Consider the following 21,721-nt stretch of genomic DNA (forward strand, 5'->3'; position numbering starts at 1 on the left):
TCGAATTTCACGTTTTCCTTACATCATGCAGCCGTATTCTTTCCCCAACCCGAAAGGTAAATAAATGAAACATTTTAAAATTTGGTCATTCAGTTGACATTTTTAGCACTGCATTTGATTATGAGCTTGAGAAAGATGTTCAACTTTAATTATTTATACAGTTGATTTATTATTTAATTTACTCCAAAGCTTCTTGCTGCACTTTATGAAAAAGACAAAAAAGTTTAAGAGAAATACTATGTAAGATCCGTCCATTTATACTTTACATTAGTGTAGTTATTTTGAACTTGTTTAATTCATCTAATATAATTTAAATTGAATCTAGTTCGGGTTCTTCCAGCTGTTATGAGGCACAAAAGGTTGAATTGATGTTGAAAGTTTGGTTTGATAAAGAATAACATTATGAGAGAACTTTTAAGTTACCATATTTTCAGTTTAAGAAAAATGAGGTGGACTTGTATGCTATCGGTGCATTTTGTGTGGGAGGAAAAACGCATGACGGCCAAATAGGTTATTTTTATGACAAACTGAGATGGTTTGCAAACTAGTGTAACAGTTTTGTTTTTTTATCATTATCTGGATAAATTTAGTAGTGCCTTCCCTGAATTTTGTCTGGAAGGTAACATTGTATATAAATCTCAAATTTTAAGTAACACATTTTTCATGTTGCATTAATGGATACTCTGTTTCTTGATCTTAGCTTAGGAAGGGATTCTGGACCCAATTTCAGCGTTTTCTACTTGTTTATTGATGTAACTTTGGTTCTGGTCAGGATTTTTAACAAAACTGCCTCCCTTCTTACCTTGTACTATCGCATGGTAACGTGTGCTAAAAGCTTAAGCTGTTCCATGGGCACTTAGCGATCCATGTACTGGATCGCTAAGTTTAATTTTCTCCGTCTCATATGTGACAGTTTTCTTCTTGTGTCTGTTGAAGCTCCTTCCTATTAGAACCCCTGACTGTTTTTAATTCAATGCTGATTTAGCAAATATCTTGATGCAGAATTCTAACCTGTTTACAATATTTTTCATGGCATCCATTTATGCTTAAATTCATCACCCTCCAAATTCACAATCTTTTCATGAAATGGTGCATGAGGCCAACCCATATGCATTCACATTTAAAGAGAATCTTAACTTAAAAACATGCTGAAGTACCAAATCTAAGGTTTGCATGCATTTTTCTTAAAATGCAAAAACTGTGCATTTCAAAAAAAAAAGGAAGTTTTTGTTTTATTTTATTTTGAAAGGTGATATCAAGATTTTGTTAAATGATTATATTCTGCTTGTTTAGGAGACCGTGCTGCTTTGCATTCTCGAAGCAACACAATCTCCTCTCAGTGCTTTTTAGAGCCAGAAAATGTCAGTTTTTCAGCTTGTATGTCGTCCAGACTGCTGTTTACGTTTTGAGTAAAACTCATTTTAAAATGTTCATATGTGTTGAAGGCAAATAATTTATTGTTGGATGTGATAAAAGATATGAAGATATTTTATCTCTACTGGCTTCCACCAGTGCAGAGTTTGAACACGACTAGCCTGGGTTTTTAGGCATTTACGAGATAATGTGGGAGAATTTAACTTTAAATATATTTATTAAAGATATTTTTTTTCCTGTGAGAGGCTTGAGATTTGTTAAGAATGTAAGCAACATAGCTGCTACAGACGGTCTTTCTTTTTCCTTACACTAAAATGACCTTTTGTTTGTCGTTTCTTTTGTTATGAGTACAAACATGTCTCTTGTCTGTGTTGCATATCTTTGCTGTCAGCACATACAGGTCTGACGCAACAGGCTGGTGTTGATGCACATCATCTTTATGCTTCATATTTGTTTGATTCTTTTTTGTAAGATGACTAGCATATTATTTCCCATGACACTCATTTGCATTCTGTGTTTTTTTTTCTTTAAATAAAATGTGTCTTATCTACAGTTCAATATAACAAATCAATTCTGCTTTTTTAGTCCCAAGTATTTCACTTTGGCATTTTGTAGGACAAAAATATATTTGCAAATGTCCACTTTATTGTTTTAGTATCTTTAAAATAAGTATATTTTGTTAATAGCACAAGCACTATTTCACAAAATTAAAAAAAGTACCTTTGATTACATTAAATCAGGGAGGGAACTGTTATTTCTTTTCATATTGTCAGTAAACAGTATCAAAGTATAAATATGCCACATATTTGTTTCAGAAATTTTCAATATATAATTATAAATCTGAGAATTTGTGTCCATATATCACTATTTATATTTCTTTTCTTTTCATGGTTCTGTGTTGCAGGACATCACATTTTGTCAATTAGTCTGACCATAAAGTCAGTGGGTGTAGCCACACTGCTGTAAACAAGGCGATTGGTTGAGATACTACACAGGTTAGCCAATCAGATGTCTGGGTCTGCTTGGGGTATTTTTGAGTTGCAGTGCATAGATTACAGTAAAACCAGAGTTTGTAGTTAAATTTAGAGGATTTAAAATCAAGAAAAACAGACAATCAGCAGAGCGCCAATGTTTGTTTTATTAAAAAAATAAAATACAAACGATGACCCAGACAGTACACAGTAGACTTGTAACCAAAAACCAAAGCAATTTCATCTCAGTCATTGCTCTCTTTTTTTTTTTTCTTGTATTCCACTTTACTCAATTTGGCTTCTTCAAAAGTTACCAGCACAACAATGTAGAAAGAGTGGATTTTCCATAGATGGCTGCTTCCCTTTCAGATTTACATGTTTCTCATTTTTGGCAAAAACAGAAGAAAAAAAACCCCATCCTAACCACAGCACCTCCTTGTGTTTGGTATTACCTATGGTTTAGAAGAAGGAAAAAAAAACATAATTTGTAGGTTTTTGTAGAAAAAATCCCACTGACAACCTAGATAATATTTCTTTCGGCTAAATGTTGAGGACTCATTTTGAATGGCCCTTTAGCCTAAAATCTGCTGGTTTAATGTAAGCCAACTGTGTTCCATGGTGAGGTCTTTCATGTGTATATTATAGAAAAATCATGGTGCTGTATTGAGAGGATTAAAGGCAACGGTTAAATATTCTCTGTAAGTTCATAAAGACGGAAAAACGAGAAGAAAGCTGCTCTGAACGGCAGCAGCAAAAAGAACATTTTCAACATTTCTCTTTGAGCATGCGCAGCTTTGACATGTGGTTTATCCAGAGTTTATCCATGAGTCAAGAGTGGAAAGTTATTGGGCAGCAGATACAACAAACGGCCAAAAAAATAAAAATAAAAGAAGGGTACGAAACATACGCTTTTTAACTAAAACCCCTCGGCATACAGAAGCTTACAGAGTTACCGTGACATTGCAGTAGCATTACAAGTACATTATTTTTAAAATACATACACATAGACTGATCGATTACAGTACAGCGCAGTGCCACGAGTGCTGACAGTCATATTGCTCGTACTGGTGCCCATGGACATCTGACGGAGAAAGGGGGTTGCAGCATATAACAGTAGGTTTATGTTTTTTTTTTTTGCATAGCCTAGTTGAGTAAAGTTCACAGAGATGCGTGATGTAGGAGGGCGGGAGAGGGGGGGAGGGGAGGGGGAGCGAACATCAAAACACGTGACAATCATGTAACGTTTCCTTTGGCTTTTTGAGAGACGGTGATCTGAAATCTGTTGTCGCTCTGCTTTTTCCACGATAATAACCCTGAGAGTGAAACTGAACAGACCACGGTCGGGGCGACCTCTTGGGCACGACCCGTGGACGACCTGCGAAGCGTGGAAATGACGAAGGCCTTTTGCAGATCTGCGTGGGTGGATGTGCCCCTTTTTTTTTTTTTTCGTCGGGAAGGTGGCGCAAACGGAGGCAAACAAGCAAATGCAGTTTCTGAGGGTGGAGTCACAGTCCACCGGTGACGCTCCACACACATCCACGCATGCAGACGGTTACGTGTGTTTTCAGTGTGAACATAACGTGTGAGGAGAGACCATCACGCACCTCTGTTAAGGTTGACAAAACAAGAAGGCAAGGACAAAGCCTAAAATAAAGAACAAACACACACACACACACACAAGTTCATATACAACAGGTTAATATATAAATATGAGCTCCACCACATTGGAAAACAACCAAAGTTCACTTTACGCATCTGTGTTCAGATAGTGGATCACTGTAACTGTGGTTTGAGAAAAATTAAAAATAAAAGAACAAAACCGATTAATCGCTCAGTAGAGCATACGTCTGATGACAATTTATGATTAATATTTAGCCCTTAGTCTCGGGAAATGTGTAAAAATAAAGGAGGGATTTACAAAAGAGCCCCTAACCTCACTGCCCTCCACTGCTGTAACTGGTATTAAATGTGTACATGTACAACTTGCCTTGTATCCATAGCTCTTGAAGCTTTCCATGTTTTGTCGCATAGCAACCACAAACCTCAAGGTACCTTATGCTTTATGACAGACCAACACAAAGTAGTGCATAACTGTGAAGTGAAAGGAGGACTTCAAATTATTTTATATATTTTTTTTTCTTACAAACAAAAGATTTGAAAAACGTGAGGTATCCATATGCATTTTCTCCGATACCTCTAATCAAGGGTACAACCAATGACCTTCTGAAATCACATCCTTTTGTAAACAGAGTCAACCTGAGTATAATTTCACCAAAGGCTTCAGAACCTGGTTCTATGAGGAGCCAGCCGTGCAGGAGATGCAGCGGTCATGTGGAAGGAGAGGTTCTGGTCCGGTGGGACCAGAATGGTGGAAAACAAACGACGCAGCGATCTGAACGTGCCGTTCCCACTGCCAAACAAGGTGGTGGCAGCGTCATAGTGTGGGGATGCTTTGGGCCAGTGAGGCAGTTCAGGGGGAAATTCACCTTCCAGCAAGACGACACTAAAGATCTGGCGAGAGCTCCGGTGGAATGGTTTAGGTCACAGCATATTCATGTGACAGAATGGTCCAGTTAAAGTCTGGGCAAAAAACAACAACAAACGAATAAAAATCACTACTTAATCCGCAAAGAATCGGTGAAAAAAAAGTCTCTAGATATTAGACACCCATACATGTTTTTCCTTCGGATTATGCACAATTTCGTATTGGTCTGTGATATAAAACACCACAATACGATTTATGGTTGTTGGATGAAAGAGGATGGAAAACTTCAGCAGATGTGAATATTTTTGCAAGGCACTGTGAACAACGGTGAGTCATTTCCAAAAAATAAAATAAAATTAAAATAAAAAAATAAAACAGTAACAGCAACAATCTTGCTTCCTCGTGCTTCAATCTAAAGCACAGAAAAGCAAAAAACAAAACTGAGCACAACAAATCTGGTGTGAACACATCTCATCAGTGCCACAGCTATAATTACACACAGTATTTTTTTAAATTCAACAACCACTTCTCAGCAACAAAACCACTTCAGTTCGGTGGCTTTTAAATGTACGCCACATCCTCTAAGCAAAGAGCCTGCGAACGTTTCCAGAACGAGATTAAATGCTACTTTCTACTGACACAACAGTGCTCCTTTGCTCTCTAATACAACCATGCTTGCACAAATATTACGATTTATAAAAAAAAAAAAAAAAGACGACTACATCTACTCTAATAAGGCAGTATTACACCAGTTTCCACATACAGAGGTTATATATATTATCTGTGCAGCTCTAATCAAGACATCGGCTCTATAGAAATGCAACAAGGCAGCTTAAGGTATGCTGTCAAGAAAAAAATAAAATAAAACACTGTTTATGAAATCTGCTTAGGGGTGTGCAGGCATGCTCACATTGCAACCACTCCTCTGCAAAGGTCATGTCAGAATGGCTTCACGTTCAAGCACCTGTTAGGTGACGCAGCACTATCGCAACAAAAGGAACGGGAACATTTTGATAGTTTCAGCCCGCGGTGCGTGGTGTGCATCGTTCTGTCCCGACACGTTCTGCCGTGTTCCTCTGCTACATTCTAGCCGCAGCAGCACTCTAACCTAACCAACTACAACCTAGAGAAAAAAAAAAAAAGCTGCTGCAGGCCAATGAAGAGAGGAAACATTTTCATTCTGATGTGCAGAAAGAAAATGACTTTATGTGTTTTGTGTGGAACTAATAAGAGAACTTTTTTTTTTCTCAAGCAACACTGAAGTGTTTGAGTTCCTCCTCGTTATGAAGCCATGGTGTAAACTTCTTGTACAAAAGTCGGACTGGTGTTGTCTGATTCAGGCACTGAACCCATTTAAAAAAACCCCAAACAAATAGGCATGGACCAGCTATCGAGATCAAGGCTCAAGTTTTGTGCAGCTTTTCCAATCGTATTGTGATCAATTAAAACCCCTCCCCCACTTGTTGCTGCACACTGCTTTTCAGTTGGTAAGGAAAGAGCTGCTATGCTTTTTCACTTCTAAACTTAGCAGGTGTTTTTTTTTTTGGGTGTGTGTAAATATTCTTAAAACATTATATACACCATGATAATCTCCTAGCCGCCCATGCCCGGTTGGAATATTAAAGCCACTGATATTGCCAAAGAAGCAGCTTTAGAGCATTGCATTGTGGGTGCATGCGTGCACTTATCCTGTGAGGTGACCTGAGTTTTTACACACAATCAGAGCCGATGTATAAAAAGCTTGATCTTTTTTTTCTTTTTTCCCAAACTTCATTCTTTTAAGGTTTATTTCCTGACAATAACTTGAAGAATGTCAGAGTAGGAACTTCATTACGCCGCGGCTTTCCCCATCTGTCGCATGTTTTTTTTTTTTTTTGGGTAATATTCCAAGCGGACAAACTACAGTTCGGGAAAACAAGCCGCATGCATTAGTGCGGAACATGCAGTTCATTGCAAGCATTTCTGTGGTCGTGCCAAGACCAAATCGACTGCCGAGCAGAGCTTGCAACCATCTCAGCTTGCTAATGTACTGGCCCTCTGCTGCCAGTGGAAAAATGCCACTGCAAATCCCTCACACGGACAGCAGCTCTAGAAAGAACAGAAACCCACGACAGCACCAGCTACCTAGTTAGCACTCATCAAGAAAACTACATCAAGACATCGAAAAAGGAATCGCTCCACCGCTTTACCCCTAAAAATATTTAAACTGAGTTCCTCGGCCACCGCAGGGTAAGACCGTTGGACGTGATGAGCAGAGCAAGTATTAAAAATGACGGAATATGCTAATTCACTCGAATATAAAACACCAAGTCATGCCACGTGCAAAAAGAAAAAAACAAAACAAAACAAAAAAAAACATCAAAATCAGTGCTTTGAATTTTTACCTCACCGATCTCAAAAGCATATCTCATAATTTCGTCACTGCACTGTCAGCCGTACACAACCGCATCCAGGAAATCCGCTGCAAGGAATCAGGACACCTGTGGCATTTACTAAAGCAGAGCTGGTTATGTGATGAAAAAGCAAAGAATCAAAGAGCAACTACATCCTTCAGTACTGACATAAAAAAAAACAACAACATGCTGAGTGATAAAAATTCCCTCAGCGCTAACAAGTTAAATAAACATAGAGCTCCCCTCAAGACCTTTTTTTGACTAAAGACCTGCCCATGTTAGTACAAGGGATTTACTGCAGCTGGGAACTGAAGTAGGGGAAGATCGCATGCATACATGCATACAATCAATAAATCACTACAATGCCGAGCACCACTTTCATCATTCTAATTAGATACTAAGCAGCCCTGGTGACAACATTATGATATCAAAAGAGAAGAAAGAAAGAAAGAAAAAAAAACAGCGTGACATTTAAAACACAAGAAGCGGACCTCTTCTCCGCTCAAGTGTTTTCAGCCCCTCCGCCCCAACATGGGCGGCGATGACCTCATAGATGACATCACTGTGCAGCTGTGGCCTAGATTTCACAGCAAGCACTCAGTACTTAAACGCATTAAACGGCTTTGGGAAGAAGAAAAAAAAAAAACCCAACATAATCTGATTCTAATTTTTGTAAGATCAAGCTGATTGCTGAAAATGTTTGTTCTTCCCTCAAACGTGTTCAGTCTTGGGGGAGGCCCGAGAAACGTCGCTTTGCCGTGTTTTGCGGCACGCTTCAAGCCTCAGTTGGGAGGGCAGGGCGGAAATGTTCTGACCTACGAGGGCTTTGGAACAGAAACGTGAAAGCAGCGCTGCAGGTGGCGGCGAGAGAAACGGTCACTTCTGCCTTCAGTCCAAAATGGCCGCTTCCTTTCTTTTTCGCCACTCAGTGACGTTCTCACGCCGAACAGAAGGTAGAAATATACCCGACAGAGAAGCAGAACGTTTGCTGGATCTTCCCCTCCAGCCCCCCGCTAAGAGAAGTATAGGGAATAAGCCGTGCTTTGCCCACATCGTTATTGTATCAATCCTAAACAAAAGCCAGAACTGATTAGTTATCATCATCATTTCGCAAATATTAGTTCAGGGAAATAAAGCGTAGCCATTCCCCCCCGTGCCAATGACGATGGCGATAGTTATGGCCCTGTGTGAAGCTGGAAGCTGCATTAGTTTGCTAGTTGTTGATGCTGTGGATCACACCATGTGGTCTCCAGTGCTGGTGTTGGCGGACTGGCCGGGCAGCTCCGAGGCGCACTCCTTCTGCCTGAAGGTCTCCTGCGGGCGTCCGGAGCAGCAGTCCCTGCCGGCACCTTTGCACATCCTGTTTTCCTCGTCGCATTCCTCCTCCGGCCCCGAGCCCTCGTCCACGTCCAGCTGGCAAACGCACACCTCAATCCCCGAGTCGCCGGTCACGTGCCGGCGTCGGGTTAGGAGCTCGTCGTCCTCCTCATCTTCCCCCTCCTCCGCTGCCGCCGCCGCCCCAGACGGCAAAACATCTACGCTCTCCTCTCCCCGGCTCTGTGGTTGGTCAGCTTGTGACATTGCCCCCTCGTCTGACGAGACGCCCGATGCCTGACAGTGTGCCGCTGGCTCTGCGTCAGGGAACATCCGTGGTACGGAGACGGAAACCGTCTGGCCTATTTGAGGGGCGGCAGCCGGAGCTGACTCGGGAGGGTTTTCAGAGTACGGGGGAGGCGGGGTCGGGGGGTGACCCACGACTTCTTCGTAGTCGGGAAGCTTGCAGTCATTCCAGAACCCTGAGGATCATAAAACAAGAAGCTGTAGGAGTTTAGTCCTTCACTACGTTGGTCAAAAGAAGAGGAATTAAAAAGGAAAAGGATATAAATTGATCTGAGCTAGCCTCCTATAAAAGCAATAAATAAAGAAAAGGACAAATAAATCTAACTTTTGATAGTTTTTCAAAGCATAGGCACAGTTTTAAAAGCACATTTTAGCAAGAAAGTATTTGTAACCACATCTCCCTTTAAAACTGGAAGTGAGTATATATATATATATATATATATATATATATATATATAGATAGATAACGACAGGCATTTTGTCAATAACATTGACAAAATGATCTAATTACAATTTCATAGGGAAATTATACATTTTTTTTTTCCAGCAGCTGGATGTACTGGTCATTTTTCTAGGGTTTATGCTTCACATGAATGCCAAGCAAAGAGACATTAATAATGCTTGCTCATTTGTTTTGTTTTTGCATCTATTGTTTGTTTTGCAAATTTTGCACCTTTACCTATGTCCTGGTCAAACATCAGTTGCTTTTCAGGTTAAAGCTGGTTGCAGATAATTCCTTTTCAAATCTACTGAAATTTTCCGTCATAATGCATTTGCAGATTTTTGTTTTCTTTTACTGCAGCAAAGTGCATTCCCTCAGGTTGTGTTCAGCAAAGAGTTCAACGCGCCCCTCCCCCATCAGGTCCAGTGCGTCAGTCGGCTGTTTACGACAGCCAAAGATGGTGGTGATCCCTGTGAATTTCCCCACACCGATGGGGGAAAGAAATTTAGTTACCCAAGATTGCTCACGTAGCAAAACAAACAAAAACAAAAAAGATGAAGGGTCTGGCTTTGTAACTTAATTGGTTAATACTTTAATAGAGTGCCACTCATCACTTTCAGAAAAAATGCTGCTTTGACTTGTTTGTAGCAAGATGCAAAGAACACTGTGCAAGAAATAACTCAATTACGGCTTACCAACAGAGCAACAACAAGAGCATTATAAGTGTTTGAGGTTTTCATTAAACTTATTGTGGATACTATTACAATCTGATAAAGCGGTGTTTTTTTAAAAGATGAGTTGTCTCCATTTTTACTGGACGACGGACGGAAGGCCTGCTAGACATCGAGAGTGTCTCTGTGTGAGTCACTGTCTACCTATGCACGCAGGTTGGAGTTGTGTTGTCATTCTTGACTTGAAATCAAGCTTGCTCGCTATGGGTTTTTACACCCCGACAAACGGGAAGCTTGTCCAACTGCCACTTGTGATATTATTGGACATGATATCCTTTTTGCTGCCAAGGCCTAGAGTGACCACTGACATTAAGGCGACGTCTCTGCTGCTGGCCAGTCACTGCTGCAGTTTCAGCTCAGCCACAAGTCTTCAAAACACAAAGATTTGCAGTCGAGTGCGACAAGACCGGGATAAATATCAGGTTTTGGCTCAGGAAAAATCAAGAGAAAACGACGACCTCTGGTATCGGAACTGATAAAAGTATGTCGAGATACGGGAATTAAGGTGTAGTCAAAGTAGAGTACATCAGGAAAGTTTGTCACGAAAGAGATTTAATATTACTTGACTACAAGTCTGTATCTCATGATCTGTGTTCAGTATACAGAGGTAAATGTGAAAGAAGATCTTTTGGCAAAGAAAAAAAAATCAACAGACGCATACACTGAAACAGAAATAATAAGCACATTAATTGTGAGATATAAACTTTGGGCATGTGAGGCAACAAAAAACTGAAATTACAATAATTCCTTGCAAAAGTATTAACAGCCTTTCAACTTTTTGATATTTTTGTCATCCTTCAACCACAAAATTCAGTGTATTCATTAGGACTTTTTGCAAAAACCAACATGCAGTGTATAATTGTAAAGTGGAAGGAAAATTATATGATTTTGTTTTTATTCAAGGTGAGGTTGATGTGTTTAGGGTTCTGTACGGTGTTAGTGTTAGCCTCGCCTCACACACCTTGTATTTTGCATATTATTAAAATTAAAATTTTGATCTTATCTACACTGTGTTCCTTTTCGAGGCTTGAAGCAAACATTAAGCATCGTGTAGGGTTGAAAATCTGAAAAGTAACAAATACAAATACATTCCACACTTTTCTGATCTTTATTTGTAACAAGTGTGGAATACCATGCCATATGGTTTTCTTCCACGTACAGTTATGCACTGCTTTGTGTTGTTCTACCATAGATATTCACAAAAGAATTCAATTCAATTACGTTTGCAGTTGTAACATGACAAAATGTGGAAAAACTTAGAAGGGGTGTGCAGTATTTACTTTTGCAAGGCAGCGTGTTTGACACAAACATTCTAAACCACAAATAAATCACAATCTTACTTAAATTGAGAGGTGGCGGTGTAATGAAGGAGCTGGAAGCACCCTGATAGGCCATTAGGCTGATCTCACGTTGCCGTTGCTCCTGTTGTAGACGCATTTTAACTCTCCGGTGTCGGTAGGCACAACAGCAACTGAGCATTATGATTAGAGTCCATACCAACCAGAACCCTGAGGGAAGAAGCAGTCTCAGTTTAATCTTAGCACCGCTACCGTACAGGGTTATGCATAGCTAAAACAACTAATGAGGAGTAAAACATCTTTAATTTTACTGTAAGAAATTAAAGAGAGGGAACTGAAATCAATTTAAAACACCCCTTATTTTTTTCTTTTGTTAGAAATTTAAAATGTCATTTTTTTAATAATGGCACAGGCACAAAGCATAGAAACTCCTAGATTTTTATTATAACTTTTTTTTTTTTTTTCACATCTATCCAAAGTTGAAAAAAGATCAGGTGAGACGTAATAATTTTATTAACTTTTCCGGACCGTCCAGGAAAGCAATCCTTGTAATACGATATAATGTAAATGTGTTCTCAATTCTTTTTAGATTAATTTAATTTTATAAATGTACTTTAACCTTCCTGGGGTGTCTGGCTTTAAATGTGGATCATACCAAAAACTAAATATGTGAAGATAAAGGAGTGAAAAAATAGAAAGATGAAAGATGGACTTTCATCTTCTGAATGAACAGAATGATAATGGATTGATAGTTAGCCAATATAATGTAAGGATAGATAGTGAAAAAAAAGAGTGCATGTGAAGTAATGGAGATTAATAAAGGTGCAATCAAGGACAATGAATAGACTGATGGATGGTTTGAACAAGCAGGACTACTTTCAGAAAATGGGATATAGAGAAATTTCTGGAAATACAAATATTTTTCCATACTTGTCCAGACCTTAAAAACACTAAACTCCATACTTTTTCAGACTGAAAAGGAACCTTGAAAGCGCCTGATTCAATCACAAAGCAGGTTCTATATTCAATGTAATAGTCCCTCCAGAGAACCAACATTGGCAAAAAAAAACGTGTATTCTTTTTTATCATTTAGTAGTCACACATTAAAAAGTGTGCGCACACTACACATTTGTACTTACACCATAGTTCGTAGTAGTACGTGCAGCATTCTGTCTCCCCACAGCAGTAACCCATCTCACAGCGGTACTGTTCATTATTTACCCCCGAACAAAACTCCTTTCCCTTCAGTACACAGGAGGAAGACAGTAAATATCCGAGCAGAAAAGTAAACAAATACAAGGCCAGCAAGCTTGTCCTTTCTAGTTGTCACTTCAATGTCACTTTCTATAAAGTTGGACATGTCTGTCAAATGTACATTTAAGTATTTGAAATGTACTTTCTTGTGGTAAATCCAAAAATGCTAACACTTTCGCCAGCAGGTTGTTAAATAAAAGTCACAGCTAAACCATGAAAAAAAATGCTATTTAAAATTGCAAATAAATTGAGTGACATTAGTTTCGTTTAGCTAAAGGCCAAATTAATACATAATAGTTGCTTTAAAAAGGCCCGAGGGTTAAAATATTTTAGTCTGGCTTTATTTTTTTATGCTCATAAGATTTTTAGAAAATACGCGATAACGAAATTCCTTCACTGTCACAACTATTGTTTAACTATACATAGATGTTTCAAATATATTTATATTGTAGAGTACCTTTGAATGAGGTCTCTTTCTTATCAAATTGCTTGTACTAAGTTAAAACATTTATTTAAGGTGAAATGTTCAGTTAATAAGTTGCCTACTCAGTCTGCCAAGCTAACATCAGCAGCTATGAATAAATATGTCCATTCGCCGGGTACCCGTTAGCCAAACCGCTAGCGTTAATCTTAACACCTTGGGTTCTAACTCTCGAAATGGGCCATTGAAATACCATTGTGAATGCACTTTAGATAGAAAACAATTCTAGTTTTTACAATAACTCTTAAAATATGATGGGAAACTTTTGCTAACTGACGTCACCCACGGCAAACAGAAAGCGAACCGTGCCCTGTTTCCTTTGTGGAGGAGACAAAAAAAGAATCGCAAGCAGGCCTTCACCAAGCCCCGGAGCAGCGGTCTGGGCTGGAAGCTTACGCCGACAGGGTGAGCTCACAATACGGGCTTACCTGCACCAGACAGGTCCCGGTACAAAGAAGACCTACAATAGATCCCAGTGCTTTCTGTGGCATCTCTCTGGGTTATCTGCCGTGAACACGACAGGAACCATAAAGCAATCGGTCGGATCGACGACCAGCAGCAGTGACAGCGGGTGGCTGAAAGCTACCAACTAACGGTTCAGCCTGTCACACTCAGACATGTTTTTGTTGTTTGACCGAGAAACACTCCCCAGTACGGATATGAATCTGGAACGGGTATTAAACTGTAGGGGGCGCTGTGTGTAAGTGTTTGAAAAGCCAAATTGAAAACAAGATTTTACGAAATAGATCTAAGTTTCTGTATAATATATTACCACTGTAGGTAAACTCTAAAGTCAATTAAACTCTAAAAAGAAGAAATAAAACAGGATAGAGCAATTCTTTTGTTGTGCCAGTGGGGAAATTCAATATGCACAACATACCTTCAAAAGATAGAAAAAGTAAAATTGAACGTTGTTTGTGTTATAAAACCTTTTCAACAAGGAAACAGCTTGCATAAAAAAAGAAACGTCACTGTCTTAAAATATATATTGTAAAATTCCCATCCAGTAAATGTGATCACATAAACGTTAGACATGGATTAAAGCATAATAGTTCAGATATCTTTTATATTTTATAATGAATATAAATAAATGATAAATAAATAAATAAATAAATAAATAACAAAAACTGAGATATTGTCAAATAGTTGATTATTGGAAACAATCAGAGCAGAAATAATAACAGACCAAATCATTTCTAAATATCAAATAAACAAATGCTATTAAAACTATTAATACTATAATAACATTATTACAATAATAATTATAAATAATAAACATAATTATAATAATTCATATACTACTATCATTAAGTAATATAATAGATATAGTTTTGGCAGCCTTCTCAACTCATTAAAATTACATAATGCAAAAATATTATGTTAACATGTTTGTTTTGTTTCCATATAACTCTTTTAACGAAAGTGAAACCTAGTCAAAAACCCAATTTGAAAGCACAATTTTTTGTCCTTACTGCTATTTAGACATTTGAGAGAGTCCCTGTTGCAGTAATGGACTTTTGAGTTCCCTCTTTAAGGTAAATGGGCTTGTAAAAACATTGCATTGTTTTTACATAACCTGAGCCCAAACTCTAAGCAGTTCTTACAAAGGTTATGCATGAAGTAAACATCCCAGTGCCTGTGTTTAGAACTGTAACATCCGAATGTGGTACACCTTTTTTTGTGTAAATTAAGCAATATATGCTTATGCTTTAAGCAAGATATTATTATGTAATAATCAGTTGTGTTTGATCTGTGTATTGGACTGAAGTGGATTGGTTTGATTAAATTCAAACTAAATTTATTTTTATATTCCTACACATAAAATGAGTCTGCTAAAGTTCTTTGAGACTACATTAGCTATAATGTGGTGTGATATAAATAGACTCAATTGAAAGAAGCAGAACGACAGTTGTTGTACAGTCAGGAAACACTAAATAATGAGAATACAAGAAACTACATTTCTTAAAGGAAGATTCTTTTTCATTTTGTTTACGCAGACGTCAGAGTGTCCCTGGAAACAAAAACTTGGCAGCTGTTCAGCCGAGACACATGGTGGGGAAGATGTTAATCCACTCAGACTGAGCAACAACCGCAAAAGGACCCGTGGACACCATGGTGAGTTATCTCAGTTCTTATCAGCAGGAGCAGATATTTAAAACCCGGGCTGCCAAACTCATGTTTCTAATAGCTATGGGCTGATTTTAGTTCTGCGGTATTTATTGGAGTTCTAAATATGTCTTGGTAAGGTTGATGAGACCAGAGTTGATTCTGTTGGCCCGACATAAACACTTGGGGCTTTTATCCATTCTCAGTGCTAGCTTTAGTTCAAGAATGTGTTTGGTAAATTGTATCAGATATCCCTCTGGATAAACTAACAAAATAATACTTATCTGATTAAGTGACTGTGACTGTAAAGTCAAAGCTGCAGCGATAAAAGTCTAGTTAACCGGATTAGATTTCTACAAACTGATAAAACCACCGTCAAAACTTTAAAAAAAAACATATATTAGCAAAATTAATAGCTTTTATAATACTGATGCATACAAATATCTTCTGAACATATTAGTACATTTATTCCACATATTACCAAGCATTTCTGCAGCAGCAAATTGCTCTGCTATAATCAAAGCCTAGCATGCTGCCTTCTATAGATGCCTAATCTCAGTCAACTGCACAGCGTCTTTGAGCTTCTGGTACATTTATAGACGACTTTAGAGACTAACAGCTAAATCCTTTGCTCTCTTCATCCATGGTTCTCATCCTATGCTACTAGTACCACTGGTGGTTGAATTGCCTTTCTTGAAATAAGATCTTAAACTATCTTAATGTGCTTCATGTTCAATGCTTCAAGTTCAAACCCCCAGTTTGGTATATTTATTGATTTGATCAGTGACCTGGCTAGCTGCTATTAGCGAAGCAAACTAACAACAGTTTTCTCTGTACGTTGTTCTTCCTAACAATGCATCAGGATTTTTACTAGTTTAGTTGAGTGTGGAAGCATTAACAAGAATAATAAACGATTTGAACCGCAGATGTCTCTTAGTTTTCTGTGCACAACACCCTATTGGATTTTGATAACAGGTTTCAGAAAGAAATCTTAGACTTTCCCACTTGGCATTCAGGCTTTTGTTAAACCTTCCAATCGGAGACTTGAAAACAGAATGCGGAATTAAATAGCATCCTTTGATTAATTGGACAGTTCTAATGGATCCAAAAATATCTATTCCAAACACGCTGTAGATGTTTTTAGCTGTTGGTTGAGTGAGTTGATTTTTTCCAGACTGGCTTTTGAGGTTATTCAAAGTTTGCAAGATACAGCTAAGTCATCTCATTAACTCTCATCCCACTGGGGTTTAACCGTCTCTAATATTCGCCGTGATCCTCCTGCAGGGCCTGCTGTCTATTCTCCGGAGACTAAAGCAGTCACCAGAGCAGGAGGTGCGCTTACTGCTGTTAGGGTTGGACAATGCCGGCAAGACCACTCTGCTCAAACAGCTGGCAGCTGAAGACATCAGCCACATCACCCCCACACAAGTACAGTGATACACACACACACACACAGAAACACTCTGTTTATGTCAAATTGTGAGAACCCACTACTTCATTTTCTAGTCAAACAGTCAGGTCATGCATCAGTTCACCTCCTTAGCGAGAGGCTGAGCTACCCATTAAACTTAATCTATGTTGGATTTCACCAGGGCTTCAATATAAAGAGTGTGCAGTCTTCCGGGTTCAAATTAAACGTTTGGGACATTGGAGGGCAACGCAAGATTCGTCCTTACTGGAGGAATTATTTTGAGAACACTGATGTACTGGTAGGTTCAGTCTGATGCGCTCATACGGCGAAAACTCTAGCACAGTGGTTCTTAACCTTTTTTGAGGTACCGAAGCCCCCAGTTTCATATGCGCATTCACCGAACTCCCCCACCCCCCGACACAGAAAATAATTTGCTGTATTCTGATTTATTAATGTAATTATATTAGTTGTATTACCTCCCCCACGCCACTAGAGGCAGTACCAACCCCGCAATCCATGCTGAGAGTGGAACTCCTTCCCGCAGCACTGATTGGCTAAGCAATGTAACGTGATCCTCTGGAGCAAGTGATGGCAAAACGGGGCGTCATCACGACTTTACTTCCGCGGCAGAGGCTCCGCCGAACCCCTGAGACGGACTCATCGAACCCCTGGGGTTCGATCGAACCCAGGTTAAGAACCACTGGTCTAGCAATAGAAAAAAGTAATTCTGTCTTCTGCTGGTCAGAAGTTTACATACACTAATCATGGACATGAATGTCATCTTAATTTTGGGCTTTTAAGGATCAATTTACTCAGTTTCTTTCTTTTTTTCAGGCTGAAATATTCATACAGAATATTACAAAATATTTTATTCAATGTAGACTTTCTCTGGTCTACCCAAGGTGAAAAATACACAGTCACCACTACTAATGTTTGTTTAATCATACCATAGCAAGTTGCTTTTTAGCTTAAGCTTTTTGGACCCTTCAACAAGCTTCCGGTATAGTTCTTGATATCTAAATACACTTCAGATATCAAGAACTATAGTCTCCAAAGAGCTTAATCGGACTTGCTTTGGAAACGTCAAAGCAAGTTTCCTGCATCGACCACCTTTCAAATTATGTCCAATTTTCAACCATCCAGCTGTTTGTTGGATTGGAGAAGTTGAATAATTTAGATGTAGCCGTACTTCTCCATTATGTCATTCACTTTGTGCAAGGCACCGGTGTTGCTGGCAGCAAAACAGCCCACATCTTGATGCTACTATCACCATCTCTAATGTTGGTTGTGGTTCAACTTTTCTTGTTCTTGGTGGAAACGATCTTAAAAGAAGCTGAAAACATGATTGTTGTTGTACAAGCTTCTCAGCCAGGATTTACTTTAGAATACTTCTTCAGTCTGCTGACTGAGAGGTAAGTTTGTATAATGCCTCTTTAATGTGTTCCTTTTCTGGATTGCAGATCTATGTGATTGACAGCTCAGACAGGAAAAGATTCGAAGAGACAAGTTTGGTGAGACATAAATTTACTTCTGCTTGAAAAAAAAGTGCAATACAAATAGAAATTTAGATTAGGTATAGGCCATCCTGGAAGTACAAACTTAAACTATTTTATTTAAGGAGTGGGCCTAGTTGGCAAAAACTTTATGCAATTACAACATATGCCAAGACGTTCACCAAAGCATATCTATTTCCATTTTTTCTTTTACCCTCAGGAGCTTGCCGAGTTGCTAGAAGAAGAAAAGCTTGCAGCTGTGCCGTTGCTGGTGTTTGCCAACAAGCAGGACCTGATGACAGCCTCTCCGGCATCGGAGCTGGCGGAGAGTCTCAACCTGCACACGATCCGGGATCGCATGTGGCAGGTGCAGGCCTGCTCAGCACTCACTGCAGAAGGAGTGCAGGTAAATACAGTGTGCCATGCAAACACAAATAAACAGAGGTCGAGACGGATTGAGCTGTTGAGTAACAACAACTGTGTTTTGCGGTCAGTTTTTGTACCCGGAATAGGGATGTGCGCTTCTTTGACGTCATAGCAATAAGAGGAAATATGGCGAGTTCTGTTAATCATATACAATTATTCACGGTAGCTTTCTATCAACCAGTTTGGCCTGTATTTACAATTTACTGATATCAATACCCTGTTGTTAAATAGAACTACTGCAATGCCGCCTGTTGCAGCAATGTAGTCCTCATCTTGCTGCTTCGCACTTTTACAAACACTTCTGAAGTGTACTCAGAACTGGCCTTGGTCTTACACATTTTCAAAGTATTGGTCTTGCCTCAGCCTACGCTACTTTTTTACCTGATCGCTCTTGGAAGTGCTGGTCTCATGAAATTTTCTCAAGATCATGCAGGATTGCAAATGCAACCTCCTACTTTTATTGCAACTTTTAGTGATATACTCCTAATTGCATTAAAACATAACCCCATTATTTTATTTTACTTAGAGTGTGAGGCTCAGGGGTCAAGAGGATAAAAGACAGTTTGTTTTTAAAACAATATCCAACCCCCATGAGGAAATTTTTTGGTGAATAGCCTGTTTTGTCTAAACAACATACATTTCGAGTTAAAAAGTGAAAGATTAAGAGAGAAAAGACTTCCACGAATGCTGTGACTAAAAGAGGATAGTCAGATTTGAATGTCTTTGTTAGAGCTAAATGTGAACTGGAATTATGAGCAAACAATGTTCAGGTTTCAACATATTTTTCTGGGCAAAATGAATTAAATCATGGATCCAGAAAAGAAACATGCAAGAAGTCGCTCTGGTTAGATGAGACCAAATTATAAATGCATTCAAAACGTTTTGTGCAGAGGAAAACTAACACTGCACGTTAAGCCATGGCAGTAGCAACAACATGCTGTGAGGATTAAGATTTCATTTTTTAAAACTGAGGGCCTTTTATTTTCTTTCACATCACAAAAGATGCATTACTTTATGTTTGCCAAAGTTAAGAGTTGATTAAAAACAATTGAGATTAATGTGACAAACTGAAAAAGTTTTACTTTGACAAGGTTCTGGACACCAGTAATAATGAATAATTTTGGTTCTTTTCTCACCTTTATCAAACAGGACGGGATGACCTGGGTTTGCAGAAATATAAAGTTTCGGAAGAGATGACCAATATCAGTGGTGACCAACTTACATAAGCACTTTATACTCGAGCTATGCAGTAATTTTGAGAACGTTATGCGACGGCAGCAGAGTGTGTTAGTTTTTTAAATTGTTACTCTTGCCAATATGTTTTTGTTTCTTACAAAACATAATCTTACCAGTAAAAAAAATGCCAATATACTACCAAGGAAGATGTCACATGCTGTCTCAGACCTCCTTATTGTACTGTATACATAAGTGCAGTTTTGTTTAGACATTTGTAACATTGTTTTGTAGGTCCAAGCAAGAATTTCCTTTAGTAGTTTTATAAATAAAGATTCACTTTTGAGTTTTAAAGAACCTGTTGAAGCTGGTATGACTAATTTGTGAACACTAGAGGGCGACGTTGCACCACCACACGTCATAATTTCCAGTGATCACATCCTCTGTTTTCAATCGGTGCATCAGCGGGATGGTATTTATTTATTTATTTATTTATTATAATGGCTGATTTAGTTTTCATGATTATAAAGTTTTTCAGATTTTCAGCATGAAACCGTTTCTATTTATTCACAAACATAAAGCAAATTTCCGCCATTGAATCCGATAAACGTGCTTGTTAATGTTTTGCTTTCTCAAACTGTCCCTTCAGTTTCACAGTTAAGCTCCTGGTTTGGTGCAGAAAGCTTAACGTCTTAGAGAGATTCAGCGTGAAAACCCCTTAGCCTTGGTGTCCACAAAGAAGCTAGTTTCAAGACATCTTTCTCACCTGTGCGGTAAATCGTACAGAAACATCTTGGCCATTGAATTACTCAAATTCTCACCTTGTTCTCCACGATTTACCACAAGGCAATCGCATTCCCTTTCTCTTTCTCGCTTATGTCTGTTAGCAGCACATTTGCCACAAGCCCAGCTAATCTGACCTGGATGAGTGCGCCGCTGTAGTCCTATAGGGGCATTTACATACAAACCTTTTCCAGGACTAATAGCCCACCGATACAATTTGCATTTATATAGCCCCCTTCATACCAACATGATTTGGCACCTTTGCCCATGATAAAAATAACCCTCCTCCTTTGGCCTTGAGTTACTGCCCTGCTGCTGGTGCTGTGTGCGCATTGTGTGAGTCCGTCCTCATATATAAGGTTGGCTGATTTTAATGTGCTCGAGCCGCCCGGGCCCCTGATGTAGACTGGGACAAGTGCATAACCTCTCAGAATGGGCCTCATAATGATTCAGCCATCAATGTGGGCTTTGGTCCCGTGTTCTGTTTGCATGTTTGCTGCTGCTGCATCTTAGATTTTTGTTGATCCAGCAATCTGGGACTCTTGGCCAGGGCAAACACTCACCTCACCAGGTAAATATTAATCCACAGCAGTTCTTTCTTTACAGACTGAAAATGGAGACCTACATTTTTTTTTTTTTGTCTTTTTGTATTTTTTTTGCAAAGTTTGAAAGGAAACATGACAAGTATATATATATATATATTTTTTTTAACCTTTTTAAGCACCAACAGCATGTGAAATATAGTGCAATGGCTGCAAAGAGGCCTTAAATCTCAAATGAATTAAACTTGATTTGCCAAGCACAAAGTGGATTGGAGCGAGCGGCCCTGGTTACCTTTGGCTCCATCATCAGAGAGGCAATCAGGCCTGCAAAGGGCCATAAATCACGGGACTTTCCCAGCCACTCAGGCCAACACAGCAGCCTCCCACACAGGGAGAAACCAAGGGGCAGAGAGGCCAGCTGACTCACGGGCCCGAAGAATCAGGGAGGAGGAGATCCTGTGACTTAATTAAACCGCTTTAATTCAAAGCAAAGCAGACATACCTTTCTTTTTAAATTACCATAAAATCAAATAAGTTGAATAGATATTTGAGATATCACAAAAAAATGGCTAAAAATGTAAAAAAAATAAATAAATTTAAAGTAAAAAGACAAAATGACTTTAAGGTAACACAGTAAAAAGTTCTTAATGGTTGGAATACATTTTAAAATTGAAGCTGGAAAAGAAGGTGTCTGTATTCAAGCTCCCCTTGTGCATATGAAAGCAAATCCATCCGTCT

The 21,721-nt window shown here is 38.9% G+C and overlaps 2 protein-coding genes across 3 annotated transcripts; one reads left to right on the forward strand and one right to left on the reverse strand.

Moving 5' to 3' along the window:
• Positions 1 to 3,793: 3,793 nt before the first annotated feature.
• On the reverse strand, positions 3,794 to 13,714 carry wbp1 (WW domain binding protein 1). The gene is made up of 4 exons (XM_015037963.1): positions 13,478 to 13,714; positions 12,454 to 12,556; positions 11,357 to 11,524; positions 3,794 to 9,019 (listed from the first exon to the last, which is right to left on the reverse strand). Exons 1-4 carry the CDS (start codon positions 13,538 to 13,540, stop codon positions 8,457 to 8,459), a joined length of 897 nt encoding a protein of 298 aa, XP_014893449.1. The 5' UTR covers positions 13,541 to 13,714; the 3' UTR covers positions 3,794 to 8,456.
• Positions 12,571 to 20,015, forward strand: LOC106950840 (ADP-ribosylation factor-like protein 3). 2 transcript variants are annotated; one of them, XM_015037965.1, is made up of 7 exons: positions 12,577 to 13,454; positions 15,047 to 15,164; positions 16,440 to 16,583; positions 16,748 to 16,864; positions 18,027 to 18,077; positions 18,280 to 18,465; positions 19,635 to 20,015. In XM_015037965.1, exons 2-7 carry the CDS (start codon positions 15,162 to 15,164, stop codon positions 19,680 to 19,682), a joined length of 549 nt encoding a protein of 182 aa, XP_014893451.1. In that variant the 5' UTR covers positions 12,577 to 13,454; positions 15,047 to 15,161; the 3' UTR covers positions 19,683 to 20,015. The 2 variants fall into 2 exon arrangements, with proteins under 2 accessions (XP_014893450.1, XP_014893451.1); XM_015037964.1 differs by lacking the exon at positions 19,635 to 20,015 and having other exon boundaries at positions 12,571 to 13,454; positions 18,280 to 19,187.
• Positions 20,016 to 21,721: the final 1,706 nt, after the last annotated feature.

The sequence above is a fragment of the Poecilia latipinna genome, unplaced genomic scaffold, assembly GCF_001443285.1.
Source record: "Poecilia latipinna isolate Pla-1442-1.1 unplaced genomic scaffold, P_latipinna-1.0 Scaffold425, whole genome shotgun sequence".
Taxonomy (NCBI): Eukaryota; Metazoa; Chordata; class Actinopteri; order Cyprinodontiformes; family Poeciliidae; genus Poecilia; species Poecilia latipinna.